The 16,252-nt window shown below is 42.6% G+C and overlaps 1 protein-coding gene across 5 annotated transcripts in view; it reads left to right on the top strand.

Moving 5' to 3' along the window:
* LOC118393262 (EMI domain-containing protein 1-like) overlaps positions 1 to 7,560 on the top strand; it is a 78,494-nt gene extending 70,934 nt beyond the window's left edge. The window contains exons 10-18 of one of the 5 annotated variants that reach the window (XR_004827530.2): positions 242 to 328; positions 1,599 to 1,651; positions 1,798 to 1,860; positions 1,974 to 2,018; positions 2,259 to 2,303; positions 2,660 to 2,671; positions 4,954 to 5,038; positions 5,285 to 5,375; positions 5,752 to 5,796. Coding sequence is in view for 3 of the 5 variants with exons in the window: in XM_035785789.2 (XP_035641682.1) it covers positions 242 to 328; positions 1,599 to 1,651; positions 1,798 to 1,860; positions 1,974 to 2,018; positions 2,259 to 2,303; positions 2,660 to 2,671; positions 4,954 to 5,038; positions 5,752 to 5,891 (530 nt within the window). In the remaining 2 variants the exon portion in view is untranslated. Of the gene's footprint in view, positions 1 to 241; positions 329 to 1,598; positions 1,652 to 1,797; positions 1,861 to 1,973; positions 2,019 to 2,258; positions 2,304 to 2,659; positions 2,672 to 4,953; positions 5,039 to 5,284; positions 5,376 to 5,751 lie in introns of all 5 variants that reach the window. The other 4 variants (XR_004827531.2, XM_035785789.2, XM_035785790.2 and 1 more) reach the window with 4 other exon arrangements.
* The last annotated feature ends 8,692 nt before the right edge of the window (positions 7,561 to 16,252 follow it).

Here is a 16,252-nt window from a genome sequence, read left to right as displayed (position 1 = left end):
ACATACACATGAGTACAAACAATGTGATAATGATGATATGATATTTAGCCATACATTTACCTATCTATGTTAGAAGATGGGCCGTGTGATGGTGCTGAAAGAAGCCTGGACATTTGTGTGAGAGCATTGCCCCCTGTAGGCACCTGTCAGTAATGCAGTTCAGTAAATGAAGTGCTCCATCAGTCCTCTTGCCATTGTCCTTTTTAATCACTCGCCTGTGTGCATGTCCTCTGTATTCCAGGTCAGGGCAAGCTGCTCTTCTCCAACACCTTCCCTGACCCACGAGGGGCTCCTGTCCAGGGCCCCCAAGGCCCTGCTGGACCTGCTGGTCAGTATCTCCGTCTCTCTGTCTTGGTCCCCAGCCAGAAAACATATTGGTTTCAATATCATGTCAGTGTAGTGATTCAATTGCGTATTCATTTGGGTTCTCGTACCAGTTATGCCCCTGGACTAAATATAAGAATTAACAAAAGTCTCTGTTCTCTGTCAGGTTCACTGAAACACATCTCTCCTGTCCCCAACTCTCACTGAAACACATCTCTCCTGTCCCCAACTCTCACTGAAACACATCTCTCCTGTCCCCAACTCTCACTGAAACACATCTCTCCTGTCCCCAACTCTCACTGAAACACATCTCTCCTGTCCCCAACTCTCACTGAAACACATCTCTCCTGTCCCCAACTCTCACTGAAACACATCTCTCCTATCCCCAACTCTCACTGAAACACATCTCTCCTGTCCCCAACTCTCACTGAAACACATCTCTCCTGTCCCCAACTCTCACTGAAACACATCTCTCCTGTCCCCAACTCTCACTGAAACACATCTCTCCTGTCCCCAACTCTCACTGAAACACATCTCTCCTGTCCCCAACTCTCACTGAAACACATCTCTCCTGTCCCCAACTCTCATCTTGAAATTCCTGATTTCCTCATTAGAGGAAGTTGGAGTTGCTTCCTGTCTCTTAAACGTTGGATTGATTTGTTGTTTGCCTGTCTTAGTTTGCATCAACAGCGTTCAATCGAATTATGTGTCAAGAAGAGCCTTTTCCATTCCCGTGTTTAAAGTGAGCCGTAAGAGGAGTGAGCTTGGGCCAGCTCCTATGATTGATCACATTTTGGATAAGACATATCTAGCATCCCTTCTATCATGACCAACCAAGGCAGATTTAAGTGTGTTCAATATAACGTTGTAACAAGCATGTCTGTATATGTAACGGTTTCCCCAGCCCAGTAATTCTTTACACGCCTACAGTGGAGGTAGGAATAGGAAGACACAGTTGTTAGTATTCATCTGAAAAATGACTTCTTATTATTTGTTTGACTTTTTAACCGTGGTTTATGTCATAGTCCAAATGCCTTTGCATAATCTGATTGTCTTATCTTGTTCCAGCTGTTCCAAAACACACATAACATGAAACCCTTTCCTATCAATGATCCATAATTCATATTTTTTTCTCTCCTTTATTTTGTCTCTCCTTTCATTCTCAATTTGCCTTGTGTGTCTGATAATAACCTATCTTGGCCTATAAAGGCAACCTAACCTAAAAGCTGCTTATTACCTTAATGCTCACATTCCTTATGTGTCCCATCATACAGGTCCCCCAGGCCCCAAAGGCCCCATGGGACCCCCTGGCCCAGCAGGACAGAACGTAGGTGTTTGCCTTAGCACTACAGTAGGCAGTGTGTAATGGTGCAATAGAAATAATCATCATCATATGAGTGAGATTAGATCCACTTACTGCACACTTCTACAAATGATGTGTCTTTCTCAACATTATATCCGGTCTCTCTACAGGGGAAGTCGGGGGCCCCTGGGAGACACGGCCCAGTGGGGCCAAAAGGAGAACGTGGGGAGAGAGTGAGAACAATGCACAGGCCAGCCAGGGCCCAACCACACCTAATGTTTCCATTCTATTTTTTCCATCCCCTAGATAGAGAGACAAAACTCCTAACTTGCCTCTGGCTTCTTAGGGTCCTCTGGGATATCCAGGAGAGAGAGGATTCATAGGAGATCCGGTAAGACACCTACTTCCTGTATAGCTGTGGCCCTGATGAGTATGGCCTTCATAAAGATGCGTTAGTGTGAGGAAAACCTACACGTCACACCTGAATACAGCATGGTAAACTATACAAACCAGCATTCTCACAAACTCAGAGAATGGGTTTCTTCTGCTGCTTTTTCAAAGGCAGTACTGTCATGCAATTGAAGTGACATCACAGGTGTTCCATTACTCTTTACTTAATGTTTCTATTTAGGGAGTACCAGGAGCCAAGGGAGAACCAGGAGAGAAAGGCCTGCCGGTAAGACTAAAATATATGGGCTGTACACCACTGGACTGCATAAGACCAGGAGGCAGGAGAGGAAACTGGGGCCCTTTCTCAATGAGTCTTTCTTTGATTCCTTATGTCTTCTCTCCTTGCATCCACCAAAGCTATAGGAGGAGAAAGTCCAAGGGGAGGAACCTTGGGGTCTTCTCTTCCAATGGTGTTTGAGAAGGAAGCGAGGATATAGGATGCGAGAAATGTGGGAAAACGATTTGAGAAAGAGTCAATTTCCCCACAGTGTACTTAAATTGTATAAATACTGTTTACTGTATAGACAATTATTGTGTCCGTCTAATCACTGATTTTCCTTTGCATCTTTCTTATGTTACAAGAACAATCTAAATGTAAGTGATCTAAATGATTTTTGACAGCAAGTCACCACTATGATCCATGTCCAATCACCACGTTTACATGCTTATCTTTGCGATTTCCCTTTTTGATAAGGTTTACTGTTAGTATTGTTCTGCAAATGGTCCTGCATTTGTTTTGTTTTTGAAAAACGTATTTACTTTATAGTATGTCCGTTTACTGCATGTGGGATTGTGGTTGCTGTTGTTTGTGTGTGTTCTGTTTCATGATGATTTCATGATCATGTGGTTTTTTGGTCCTTGGGGTGTGCTGTAGAATGCTGCCCCTTGTTGAAAACACTGTCCTACTCCTGTCCGACCCTAAAGCTGTCTGACTCCCTCTGCAAGCTACTGTCTCCATGGCTACCTTTCACAGTCACATTCTGAGAATCTGACATTGGCATATACATACACACACGCCTGCCTGACGCTCCTACCTCACACGTGCTAAGTCATTTGCTGACTGAGGGAAAGATCATGGAATCTATAAGAATCTGTTGAGTGGCATGTAATATATAGTTGTATTGAGGATCAATATTTGATCATGCCATGCTTTTACAAACCCTTCTACAAATTATATACATTCAGCAAAGGATGACATGTTCATATGTTCATTTAACTAGCGTACAACACATATTGTGTATACATAGTATAAATGTTATTATAAACTGGGTGGTTCGAGCCCCGAATGCTGATTGGCTGACAGCCGTGGTATATCAGACCGTATATCACAGGTATGACAAACATTTTTACTGCTCTAATTACGTTGGTAACCAGTTTATAAAAGCAATAAGGCACCTCGGGGATTTGTGGTATATGGCCAATATACCACGGCTAAGGGCTGTATCCAGGCACTCCGTGTTGCGTCGTCCATAAGAACAGCCCTTAGCCGGGGTATATTGGCCATATACTACACCCCCTCGGGCCTTTTTGCTTAAGCATGTGTTGAATGTATATGCCAAATCACTCCATTTAGAGTTGTGGGAACAGTGGTGATGGGTTAGTGCTGGGTGTGTGGGGTAGGGTGTTTTGGATTGGGGTTGGAAATGTGAGTGGATACAGCTATCCTCCAGTGTCCCACAATGCATGGCTGCATGCTCCCATCCTTAGTTACTGCACTGTTTGCCATTTCTCTTTTTGCTTGCCAAACTCATATGTAAACTCTGTGTTTAACTTAGTGTAATAACAAAAAAATGCAGCAATAACACAGGAACCAGGCAAGATTACTCTAAAATGTATCGCAAACCCAAAATATATTTCTTATCTCCTCAACGGCCTCACTACAGCCCCATTATCTGTTCTGCTCCCATCTGCTCCTCATCAATCAACCATGACATAGAGGAGCTTGTTATTGTGGAGCCATACAACCGGGAAAAACACAAATACACTGGACATTAGACATTGTTATGATGTATAGATATACAGGACTGTAGCTTAAGGAAATCTTGCCTTTTGTTCCGTAGAGGTTTGTCCGCTACTCGTTAATCAGTTTATTTCTTGACCCAAGAGAAAAGTACTCAGGCATCCACGTTAACAAAATCGTGTGCATGCGTTCTTTATCAACTGTCACTGACATGATTGCTTGTGTCTGTGTTATCTTTGTGTTTTTATTTTCTATGTTTCATATTGTTTCTTAGGGGATTATTCATAAAGCCAGTAGGTTTTTCTTGAAAAGTAGATATTGATCTGTTTCTCATTTGAAACCGAAACTTTAAAAAAGACTAAAGACTTACTGGCTTTATCTGGTGAGCATATTTTAACACAGTGAGAGATGGATTGGCAGCTATTATGACCGCAGCTGTATTAACAGTCATGTAGATACAATATACTTAGACTTCAGACTAAGACTTTACATATGTTTTAGAAAATCACTTTTTTTTGTTGTCATGCAAACCCCTCTAAAATACTTGCCTGGTTGAATAGCTGCTCATCTTGATCAAGTACAGAGGGAATGTGAATGGCATGGTCAAACCTGAAGCCTTGGACAGTCTACTCCACTTTTGTTATGTCAACAACATAGGAATGAATGTGTTGTGATGTGCATGCTGTTTTTACCCAGCATGGCAAAGACTGGCCTGGTATGGCAGCATGGCCAGAGAACGAGGGAGATAGAGAGATACAGGGGAGGGATGAGGTAAAGGGATGCGGGCTGGGTGCGTGGACTGGTTTTAACCTGCTAACTGCTGCAATGGATTGACAGAGAGAAAATGACTTGCACCTTGGCGGGCAATTTGTTTGGCTTGTGCTCCTTACCTTGACGGCTGTATCTATCTTCACAGGGGGACGGGATACATCAGATCAGAGAAGCGCTGAAGATCTTAGCCGAGAGGGTTTTAATCCTCGAGACTATGATCGGTATTCATGGTGAGTAGGAGGCGTGGTCAGCTTGAGGCAGCAGGGTCAGCTTGAGGCAACAGGGTCAGCTTGAGGCAGCAGGGTCAGCTTTAGGCAGGGGTCAGATGAGGCTGGATCTCACCCCACCCTCCACCACTCGTGGGATGTGGGACGTGGGACATGGGGTATGGACAGAGGTAGAACAGCCCCAGGACCAGGCCTGGTGTGTCCACTCTCCACCCCTCACCCAGTCCCCTTGTCACTGTTCTCCGATAGGACATTAGTTTGAAGATGTTCCAAGACTTGCAGGCAGACCTGGAGCTTCTGGCTCGCAGGGTGACACTGCTGGAGGCTATCATCTGGCCAGGTAACGCTGGTAACCATCCTCACCCCTCATTCAGGCTAGATTACATTATCCACTGCATTTGGCATGCAGGGATCATACTTAAAATACTATTTTATGTATTTTTTTTGCTTTAAAAGTTGTTGCTCTATGTGGACTCACATTAGTAGACATCTACCAGTAAATGTTGATTTCTTCACTAAATAAATGCATGTAACTCAAATGACTTTCATCTCTAGACACATGATAATGATCGATATCTCATCAGCCTCCTATGGCAACATCATATAAATGCTTTATGATATTTAATAATGTGCTCTATTAACTAAGTATTTTATATGTATGTCTCATATATGTATGCATAGGGTAGCATGGCCCCAACTCATTGTTTCTTCAACAGAGCCTGATCTAGGGTCTGGAGATGGTTCGTTCGGCACTGCGTCCCAAGGCGGTTTCTACAGGAATAAGCGGGCAGGCGCCCTACCCTATTGGCTGGTCTCCCCTCCTCTGTCTTCGGACACCAAGGTTCAGGGGAATTAGAATCCCTCCTGCATCTCTGAGGATCACGGGGTCTAACCACCCCTCCCTTAGGTCTCTCTGGCACTCTACTGATCCAGACCTTATCTGATACCCTCTGTCAGCTGTACCATCAGATGAAAGGTGGGGGACACCTCAGGGAAGCCCACTGGTGCTCCGGAGTCTTCCCACCTCCATTGGGAACCAGTACCACCCCCCTCTACCCCAACACACACCTCCCCATAGACCCATGGCTCCCTCTGTGTCCCGTCCCTGTGTCTACAGCTAGGAAATATTTCAGCCTCGGAAAACATGCAAAGATTCTTGTAAGATAAAAGGAAACCCAATATTGAAGGAAAATACCACCCCAAAACTATATTTTGGTATTTGTTTCATTCGTGCATTGTTGACATAGTCCCAAATGTTTTGCTTGTCAGCAATAAAGTTTTCAAGATATGTAACTTTCAAAATACAGAAATCATCCCTGTATGATGCATTTAAGCATCGTATGATCATTTTTTTGCGGGGAGTTTTCCTTGAAATGTTTAATGGTGCTCATTCAACTGAAACAATTCTGGACTATAAGGGTCATTGCAGTATAGTACAAATGAGGGTCAATTAAAGGAGAAATCAAGTGTGAAAGAAAAGAGACTGGCTCTGAGAATTTGTTTGGACTATAACAATGTCGGGAATCTCAGAGGTTTACTTATTTAAATATATTTAACATGTACAGACTACAAGACACACATGTACACAAACAAACCTCTTCCCTTTATATTCCTTTTGGTTCTATAATATTGTTTTAATCCTTGTTATGAAGTGCACTATAAAGATGAGGAATTACACACCGTTCCTGTTGAGGTGTCAGTTAACATGTTCTGAAAAGTCAAGCATATCTGTGTGTGTGTCTTGGTGTCTGATATCCCCCCATTTCAATCAAACACACAAGGGATGTCATTCTATTTATTTGATTCACATTCTAGTTGAGATTTATGTTGTTGCACATCAATTCAGTTCTGTGCTACCCTTTTCTGCACTTTCTACATTTTTAGACAGTATTTTCTCAACAACGGTGCCGAAATACAAAACTCATATCCTTATAGCAAAGTATATTCTACAAAGTTCTGATTTGTGATCAAATTCCTGCATTTCTTTCGAAACCCAAGCTGCAGCTCATGCATAAACTGCCAGTAGTAAGACACCTCACATTTATTTTAAAGCCACAAGCTAAAGCAATGTCATCTCTAAGAAACCCTTCCTCCTACAGCAACTTCAGTCCTAAGCACACAGTAGGAGTAGAGGACTTGTTGATGGAACTTGAATACATTTTTTGCGTAACTTTGTACCACTATTTCATTCTTTAGATTTGACCTTTTAGTAATTTAGCAGACGCTCTTATCCACAGCGACTTTCAGTAGTGAGTGCATACTTTTTTCATACATTTTTCATGCTTTTTTCATACTTTTTTCGTATACTTCGACTGATTTATCTGTCACAGTAAAGAAAAAGGCTTCTTTGATCAAATGTGTTTCTTTATCTTATAAAAAAATATCAATCACAGTTTCTTATTTTGTATGTAACGTCATATGTATTTTCCATTTTGGGCCTATTTCAAATTGCTTGCTAATGTGTTATTGTGCAAAAAAAATGTGTAGATGCTTGGTATAATAAATAATTGTTTTGTGTTTTTTAACAGGCTCGTTGTCCTCATTCTTTTCATAATTACATTTATTTGAGTACTCTTGTCTTTTCCTTTTATTCCCCAGGGTACATTTTAACACAAGTTCAGCTCAGTAAAACCCAAGCAAATAACAATATCATGATACTAAATCATACCTTCTGTTCCAAGCTCCTGTTAGTTGGCCACTCTGTGTTGATCTGACAGGCCTCAGGTATTCCTTGGTGGCAGGGGGCTCTTTTCTTTGGATGTCATCACAGCCTCCTCCCCAACTCTGTCATCAATGAGCAGGGAGATGGCGCCATCTAACTGTCGAGTGGCAGCCAGCGCCACCACAGATTTATGCGCCATCTAACTGTCGAGTGGCAGCCAGCGCCACCACAGCTTTATGCGCCATCTAACTGTCTAGTGGCAGCCAGCGCCACCACAGCTTTATGCGCCATCTAACTGTCGAGTGGCAGCCAGCGCCACCACAGCTTTATGCGCCATCTAACTGTCTAGAGGCAGCCAGCGCCACCACAGCTTTATGCGCCATCTAACTGTCTAGTGGCAGCCAGCGCCACCACAGCTTTATGCACCATCTAACTGTCGAGTGGCAGCCAGCGCCACCACAGCTTTATGCGCCATCTAACTGTCTAGTGGCAGCCAGCGCCACCACAGCTTTATGCTCCATCTAACTGTCGAGTGGCAGCCAGCGCCACCACAGCTTTATGCGCCATCTAACTGTCGAGTGGCAGCCAGCGCCACCACAGCTTTATGTGGAGGAAACTCTTCTCCAGTTGGTGAAGCCTTAAAAAAAGATGTCAATAATGTTTTTGCTCAACAGAATTATTTTTTATTTATTTGATGACTCAGGCATGTTTGATCACAGCTTGCTTTTGGGTGGAATCAGCTAAGCATTATATGATAAATTACTCCATAAAATAGAATACATATAGGCTACAACAAATATGCTCTTCTTTACTAGTAAATACCCTAGTAAACCTGACTGACTTCAGAGAGGACACTAGGACATTGACACTTCCACTTTGACCCCTGGTTCCTCCGGGACATCCTGTAAGGAGGTCAGTACCCCCGCCCTCAGCATCTGCTCCTCCAATAATTGGGCCTCTGACACTGCTTCAGACCCATTCATCAGCCATTGAGGAACAAGCGCTGGCCAAGGCTGTGGGTTCATGGGTGAAAGGTTAGAGGGAGCCGCCTGAGGGAACGACCCAAATCTGTAATAAACAACAAAGTCTCATGTGACAATACTCACTCATGCAACCAACTCTGCCATTCCAAGGCTAGGTAGTAGTAAGTCAGACTTGAACAAGCTACTGTTGTTCTCACCTCTGTGCCTGGAGTAGTAATGAACATAGGCCCAAGCAGGGTGGAAGTTGAAAATCCCAATATCCTTTAATTTCTGCAACACTCCAATAAAGGATGGACAATCGTTAAACAAAGGTAAGGTATATAATCACAGAATTTAAAAGTTAAGCTGTACATTTTGATGAAACATGGTGAAGCCCCAAAATTGCCCTCGCTGGAAGCCTGTGTTTCAGACATAAGGAAGTGGATGGCTGCAAATGTTCTACTTTTAAACTCGGACAAAATAGAGATGCTTGTTCTAGGTCCCAAGAAACAGAGATCTTCTGTTGAATCTGACAATTAATCTTGATGGTTGTACAGTCGTCTCAAATAAAACCATGAAGGACTTTAACGTTACTCTGGACCCTGATCTCTCTTTTGACGAACATATCAAGACTGTTTCAAGGACAGCTTTTTTTCCATCTACGTAACATTGCAAAAATCAGAAACTTTCTGTCCAAAAATGATGCAGAAAAATCAATCCATGCTTTTGTCACTTCTAGGTTAGACTACTGCAATGCTCTACTTGCTGGGTTCCCTGATAAAGCACTAAATAAACTTTAGTTAGTACTAAACACGGCTGCTAGAATCTTGACTAGAACCAAAAAATGTGATCATATTACTCCAGTGCTAACCTCTCTACACTGGCTTCCTGTTAAGGTAAGGGCTGATTTCAAGGTTTTACTGCTAACCTACAAAGCATTACATGGGCTTGCTCTTGCCTATCTTTCCGATTTGGTCCTGCCATACATACCTACATGTACACTACGGTCACAAGACGCAGGCCTCCTAACTGTCCCTAGAATTTCTAAGCAAACAGCTGGAGGCAGGGCTTTCTCCAATAGAGCTCCATTTCTATGGAATAGTCTGCTTACCCATGTGAGAGATGCAGACTCGATCTCAACTTCCAAGTCTTTATTGAAGACTCATCTCTTCAGTAGGTCCTATGATTGAGTGTAGTCTGGCCCAGGAGTGTGAAGGTGAACGGAAATGCACTGGAGCAATGAACTGCCCTTGCTGTCTCTGCCTGGCCGGTTCCCCTCTCTCCACTGGGATTCTCTGTCTCTAACCCTATTACAGCGGCTGAGTCACTGGCTTACTGGTGCTCTTCCATGCCGTACCTAGGAGGGATGCGTCACTTGAGTGGGTTGAGTCACTGACGTGATCTTCCTGTCTGGGTTGGCGCCCCCACCTTGGGTTGTGCCGTGGCGGAGATCTGTGTGGGCTATACTCGGCCTTGTCTCACGATGGTAAGTTGGTGGTTGAAGATATCCCTCTAGTGGTGTGGGGGCTGTGCTTTGGCAAAGTGGGTGGGGTTATATCCTGCCTGTTTGACCCTGTCTGGGGGTATCGTCGGACGGGGCCACAGTGTCTCCCGACCCCTCCTGTCTCAGCCTCCAGTATTTATGCTGCAGTAGTTTGTGTCGGGGGGCTAGTGTCAGTTTGTTATATCTGGAGTATTTCTCCTGTCTTATCTGGTGTCCTGTGTGAATTTAAGTATGCTCTCTCTAGATCTTTCTTTCTCTCTCTCGGAGGACCTGAGCCCTAAGACCCTGCCTCGGGACTACCTGGCCTGATGACTCCTTGCTGTCCCCAGTCCACCTGGCCGTGTTGCTGCTCCAATTTCAACTGTTCTGCCTGTGGCTATGGAACCCTGACCGTTCACCGGACGTGCTACCTGTCCCAGACCTGCTGTTTTCAACTCTCTAGAGACAGCAGGAGCGGTAGAGATACTCTGAATGATCGGCTATGAAAAGCCAACTGACATTTACTCCTGAGGTGCTGACCTATTGTACCCTTGACAACCACTGTGATTATTATTATTTGACCCTGCTGGTCATCTATGAACATTTGAACATCTTGGCCATGTTCTGTTATAATCTCCACCCGGCACAGCCAGAAGAGGACTGGCCACCCCTCATAGCCTGGTTCCTCTCTAGGTTTCTTCCGAGGTTCTGGCCTTTCTAGGGAGTTTTTCCTAGCCACCGTGCTTCTACACCTGCATTGCTTGCTGTTTTGGGGTTTTAGGCTGGGTTTCTGTACAGCACTTTGAAATATGAGCTGACGTAAGAAGGGCTTTATAAATCAAATTGATTTGACAAGACAGAGACAATAGGTACAAAACATTTTTCCAATCATTTGTTGTATTTTATGACAGAGAACGATACAATTGTATCCTATCAGTATGGCACAGTAGTGGAGCAGTCCAGGTACCTGGGAAGCAACACCAGATTAAGGAGTAAGAGCAGCCAGGGCAGGAACCCAACAGGTACACATCTGAGCAGCTTCCTCTGGGTCACCTGACGAAAATGGGCTGCTCTTTCTCTCTCTCTCTCTCTCTCTCTCTCTCTCTCTCTCTCTCTCTCTCTCTCTCAATTAAATTCAAGGGGCTTTATTGGCATGGGAAATATATGTTAACATTGCCAAAGCAAGTGAAGTAGATAATATACAAAAGTGAAATAAACAATAAAAATGAACAATAAACATTATACTCACATAAGTTCCAAAAGAATAAAGACATCACAAATTGTCATATTATGAATATATACAGTGTTGTAACGATGTGCAAATGGTTAAAGTACAAAAGGGAAAATTAATAAACATAGATTTGGGTTGTATTTACAATGGTATTTGTTCTTCACTGGTTTTCCTTTTCTTGTGGCAACAGGTCACAAATCTTGCTGCTGTGATGGCACACTGTGGTCTTTCACCCAGTAGACATGGGAGTTTGCCAAGATCTGGTTTGTTTTCAAATTTTTTTGTGGATCTGTGTAATCTGAGGGAAATATGTGTCTCTAATATAGTCATACATTTGGCAGGACGTTAGGAAGTGCAGCTCAGTTTCCACCTCATTTTGAGGGCAGTGTGCACATAGCCTGTCTTCTCTTGAGAGCCAGGTCTGCCTAAGGTGGCCTTTCTCAATAGCAAGGCTATGCTCACTGAGTCTGTACATAATCAAAGCTTTCCTTAAGTTTGGGTAAGTCAAAATGGTCAGGTATTCTGCCATTGTGTACTCTCTGTTTAAGGCCAAATAGCATTCTAGTTTGCTCTGTTATTTTTGTTAATTCTTTCCAATGTGTCTAGTAATTATCTTTTTGTTTTCTCTAGATTTGGTTGGGTCTAATTTTGTTTTTGCCTATTTTAACCGCACACTTTTTGTTTGTGTACATGGATTTTAGAATGTTGTATGTTTTTCCCCCAACACCACTTTACATCAGTTTGTATAGCAGACCCTCATGTCAAATTGAGTTTAAGGCTTATTTGAAATCAACAAAGCATGAGAAGACTTTGCCTTTGTTTTGGTTTGTTTGTTTGTTTGTCAATTAGGGTGTGCAGGGTGAATACGTGGTCAATCATTTTGTAAAAAGCCAATTTGACATTTGCTCAGTACATTGTTTTCACTGAGAAAATGTACAAGTCTGCTGTTAATGATAATGCAGGATTTTCCCACAGTTGCTGTTGACGCATATTCCGCGGTAGTTATTGGGGTCAAATTTGTCTCCACTTTAGTGGATTGGGTTGATCAGTCCTTGGTTCCAAATATTGGGGAAGATGCCAGAGCTAAGGATGATGATAAAGAGTTTTAGTATAGCCAATTGGAATTTGTTGTCTGTATATTTTATCATTTCATTGAGGATACCATCAACACCACAGGCCTTTTTGGGTTGGAGGGTTTTTATTTTTTCCATGTAGTTCATTCAAGGTAATTGGAGAATCTAGAAGATTCTGGTCGTCTTTAATAATTAATTCTAAGATTTGTTTTTGATCATGTATATGTTTTTGATGTTTGTTTCTTTATAGAGCCAAAAAGATTGGAGAAGTGGTTTACCCATACATCTCCATTTTGGATAGATACTTATTTGTGTTGTTGTTTGTTTAGTGCTTTCCAATTTCCCAGAAGTGGATAGAGTCTATGGATTCTTCAATTACATTGAGCTGATTTCTGACGTGCTGTTCCTTATTTTTCCAGTGTATTTCTGTATTGTTTTAGTTATTCACCATAGTGAAGGCATAGACTCAGGTTTTCTGGGTCTCTATATTTTTGGTTGAAAAGGTTTCTCAATTTCTTTCTTAGGTTTTTGCATTCTTCATAAAACCATTTGTCATTGTTGTTAATTTTCTTCAGTTTTATGTTTGAAATGTTTAGATTTGATAGGGAAGCTGAAAGGTCAAATATACTGTTAAGAATTTCTACTGCCAAGTTTACACCTTCACTATTACAGTGAAAAGTTTTGTCCAGGAAGTTTTCTAAAAGGAATTGAATTTGTTGTTGCCTAATATTTTTAGCATACCCCCTGAGTCCCTTCCCTGTTTCACACCTGGTAGTTTGGTGGATGGGACTACCAGCTCTCTGTAACCTAGAGGGCAACCAGTGGGTCCGTCTCTATACCATGTTTCTTGTAGGATGACAATGTCTGTATTTCTTTGATGAAGGTCCAGGTTCCTGCTCTTTAGGCCAAAGGCAGATGACCTCAGGCCTTGGAAATTCCAGGATGATACAGTGGGCTTTGTGTTCCATAAAGTGTCCAATGTTGTTGGTCGTGTGGTTTGGCCTCAGGCCAATAAGTGTGAACAGAGCCTGCTGGGCTAGTGCAAGAGAGGGGGTTGGGCCTGTTTGCCTGCTCACGGCCTGGGCGTACATGTGACTTCCATGTTGAGGCCCTCTTTGCGGGGCTGGGGTGCATGGGATGGGAAGGAGGGGCATAGTATCTCTACTTGCACATTCATCTTCTGCACATCTACCATTCCAGTGTTTAATTGCTATATTGTAATTACTTTGCCACCATGGCCTATTTATTGCCTTAACTTCCTTATCTTACCTCATTTGTACTCACTGTATATATAGACGTTTAGTTTTTTTGTTCTACTGTATTATTGACTATGTTTTGTTTATTCCATGTGTAACTCTGTGTTATTGTATGTGTCGAATTGCTATGCTTTATCTTGGCCAGGTCGCAGTTGCAAATGAGAACTTGTTCTCAACTAGCCTACCTGGTTAAATAAAGGTGTTCTCAACTAGCCTACCTGGTTAAATAAAGGTGTTCTCAACTAGCCTACCTGGTTAAATAAAGGTGTTCTCAACTAGCCTACCTGGTTAAATAAAGGTGTTCTCAACTAGCCTACCTGGTTAAATAAAGGTGTTAAACCTGGTTAAAGGTGTTCTCAACTAGCCTACCTGGTTAAATAAAGGTGTTCTCAACTAGCCTACCTGGTTAAATAAAGGTGTTCTCAACTAGCCTACCTGGTTAAATAAAGGTGTTCTCTACCTGGTTAAATAAAGGTGTAACCTGGTTAAATAAATAAAGGTGAAATAAAAAAATAAAAAAAAAAATAGGTCTGATCTGAGGGGGCATAAGGAGCTTCATTTTGTGCTCTTTTCCTGTCTTATCATTCTTTACATACACATGGTACTGTATTTTAATGACCTCTGATCAGCGGGAGGCAGGTTCTAGCCTCTCCATTTGGTTGGAGTAGACTGTGCGACTCTCCTGCCATTGTTGGGCTAAAAGGCTTTGACATCTCTCACTTGACACGTCAGTGCTAATTGAAGTTGTATCAAGCTTGGTAGCCTTAACTTAGCGTTCAGTCCTTATAAAGTAATGTAATGCATTTTTATTCTTGGCTTTTGGAAATAAAATATAGCTTCAGACTAAACATTACTCACTCAGTTTCAGGTTGGATGGTATTATCTGGTTTCTGTTGTTTTCCAGAGCATTTTCCAGAGTATAGCTTTGGAATAGTAATCTTTGGTAGTTGTAAGCCTTACATGTGATTCTGTAATTCTGTCCAAAATCAGGTTGTAGTTTTTGAGTTTTGATTTGGAGTGAAGGTCATGTTGTAGAGGATAACATCCTGTATATGTCCCTGACAAAAAATCTAAGTTTATCTAACTGTAAATCTATCTTTATTTAAGAACATGCTGAAAAATGCAGGACATAATCTGCTCATGACCTCTCCTCTCTGTCTCTCCTCTCAGAGGACCTGAGCATCAGGACTACCTGGCCTGATGACTCCTTGTTGTCCTCAGTCCACCTGGTCGTACTGCTGCTCCAGTTTCAACTGTTCTGCCTGCAGCTATGGAACCCTGACCTGTTCACCGGATGTGCTACCTTGTTCCAGACCTGCTGTTTTTCGACACTCTCTCTCTCGACCGCACCTGCTTATCTCTAACTCTGAATGATCGGCTATGAAAAGCCAACTGACATTTACTCCTGAGGTGCTGACCTGTTGTACCCTCTACAACTACTGTGATTATTATTATTTGACCCTGCTGGTCATCTATGAACGTTTGAACATCTTGGCCATGTACTGTTATAATCTCCACCCTGCACAGTCAGAAGAGGACTGGCCACCCCTCAGAGCCTGGTTCCTCTCTAGGTTTCTGCCTAGCTTTTCCTAGCTCACAAACTAGACTCAGGGCGCCCACCCCAAGAAGCTTCAATGAGCCAATGTCCCACATGGTGACATTATATCATTGACACAACAGTTTTTTTTTTGTGCGGTAAAATGCCACTCATGTCGCCTATACCAAAATCCGACACTGAGAGTGAAAGGGAAGCCACCATGCCCCACCATTGCTCCTGGCATGGATCCAAGCAACAGTAGGAGAACTGCATTGTAGAGAAGAGATGGCAGCTCCTAATGACTGAAGGCGTAGAGTTAAAGATATGTGTGTGTGAGAGGGAAATTTACACATTCTGTTTTCTATTTTTAATTTCACCTTTATTTAACCAGGTAAGCTGGTTGAGAACAAGTTCTCATTTACAACTGCGACATGGCCAAGATAAAGCAAAGCAGTGCGACACAACAACAACACAGAGTTACACATGGAATAAACAAGCATACAGTCAATAAAACAACAAAAAAGTCTATATACAGTGTGTGCAAATGGCGTGAGGAGGTACGGCAATAAATAGGCCATAGTAGCGAAGTAATTACAGTTTAGCAAATTAACACGGGGGTGATAATTAGCAGATGATGATGTGTAAGTAGAAATACCCCTATTCAGGGGTAATACCAAATTCTTCATATCTGCTTTTAGACTACATCGGCACCCTGGGATCCGTCCACCTGGGCCTAAACTGAGCCTGGCTGGAATGTCACGTCAGCAGCATCAAATTGAACAGAAACGTTGTTCCAAGGAAGCAAAATACGAGGTCATGCCTTCAGTGATATTCTGGTTGGAAAGTCGGTGCTCGAGAAAGATGCCGCGTTCAAAACAACTGGGACTCGGAAAAATACGACGTCAAATCACGAAGTCAGTTGTCTTCCGGTCGGAAAGTCGGACCTCTAGAAAGAAGCCCGAGTTCCCGAGTTGGAATTCTGAGTTGGACGACGATTCAAATCGATTTTTCCA

Source organism: Oncorhynchus keta, chromosome 14 (genome assembly GCF_023373465.1).
Source record: "Oncorhynchus keta strain PuntledgeMale-10-30-2019 chromosome 14, Oket_V2, whole genome shotgun sequence".
In the NCBI taxonomy this organism is placed as follows: Eukaryota; Metazoa; Chordata; class Actinopteri; order Salmoniformes; family Salmonidae; genus Oncorhynchus; species Oncorhynchus keta.
Note: the sequence above shows the minus strand (reverse complement) of the source record. Positions and strands in the feature narration are given on the sequence as shown.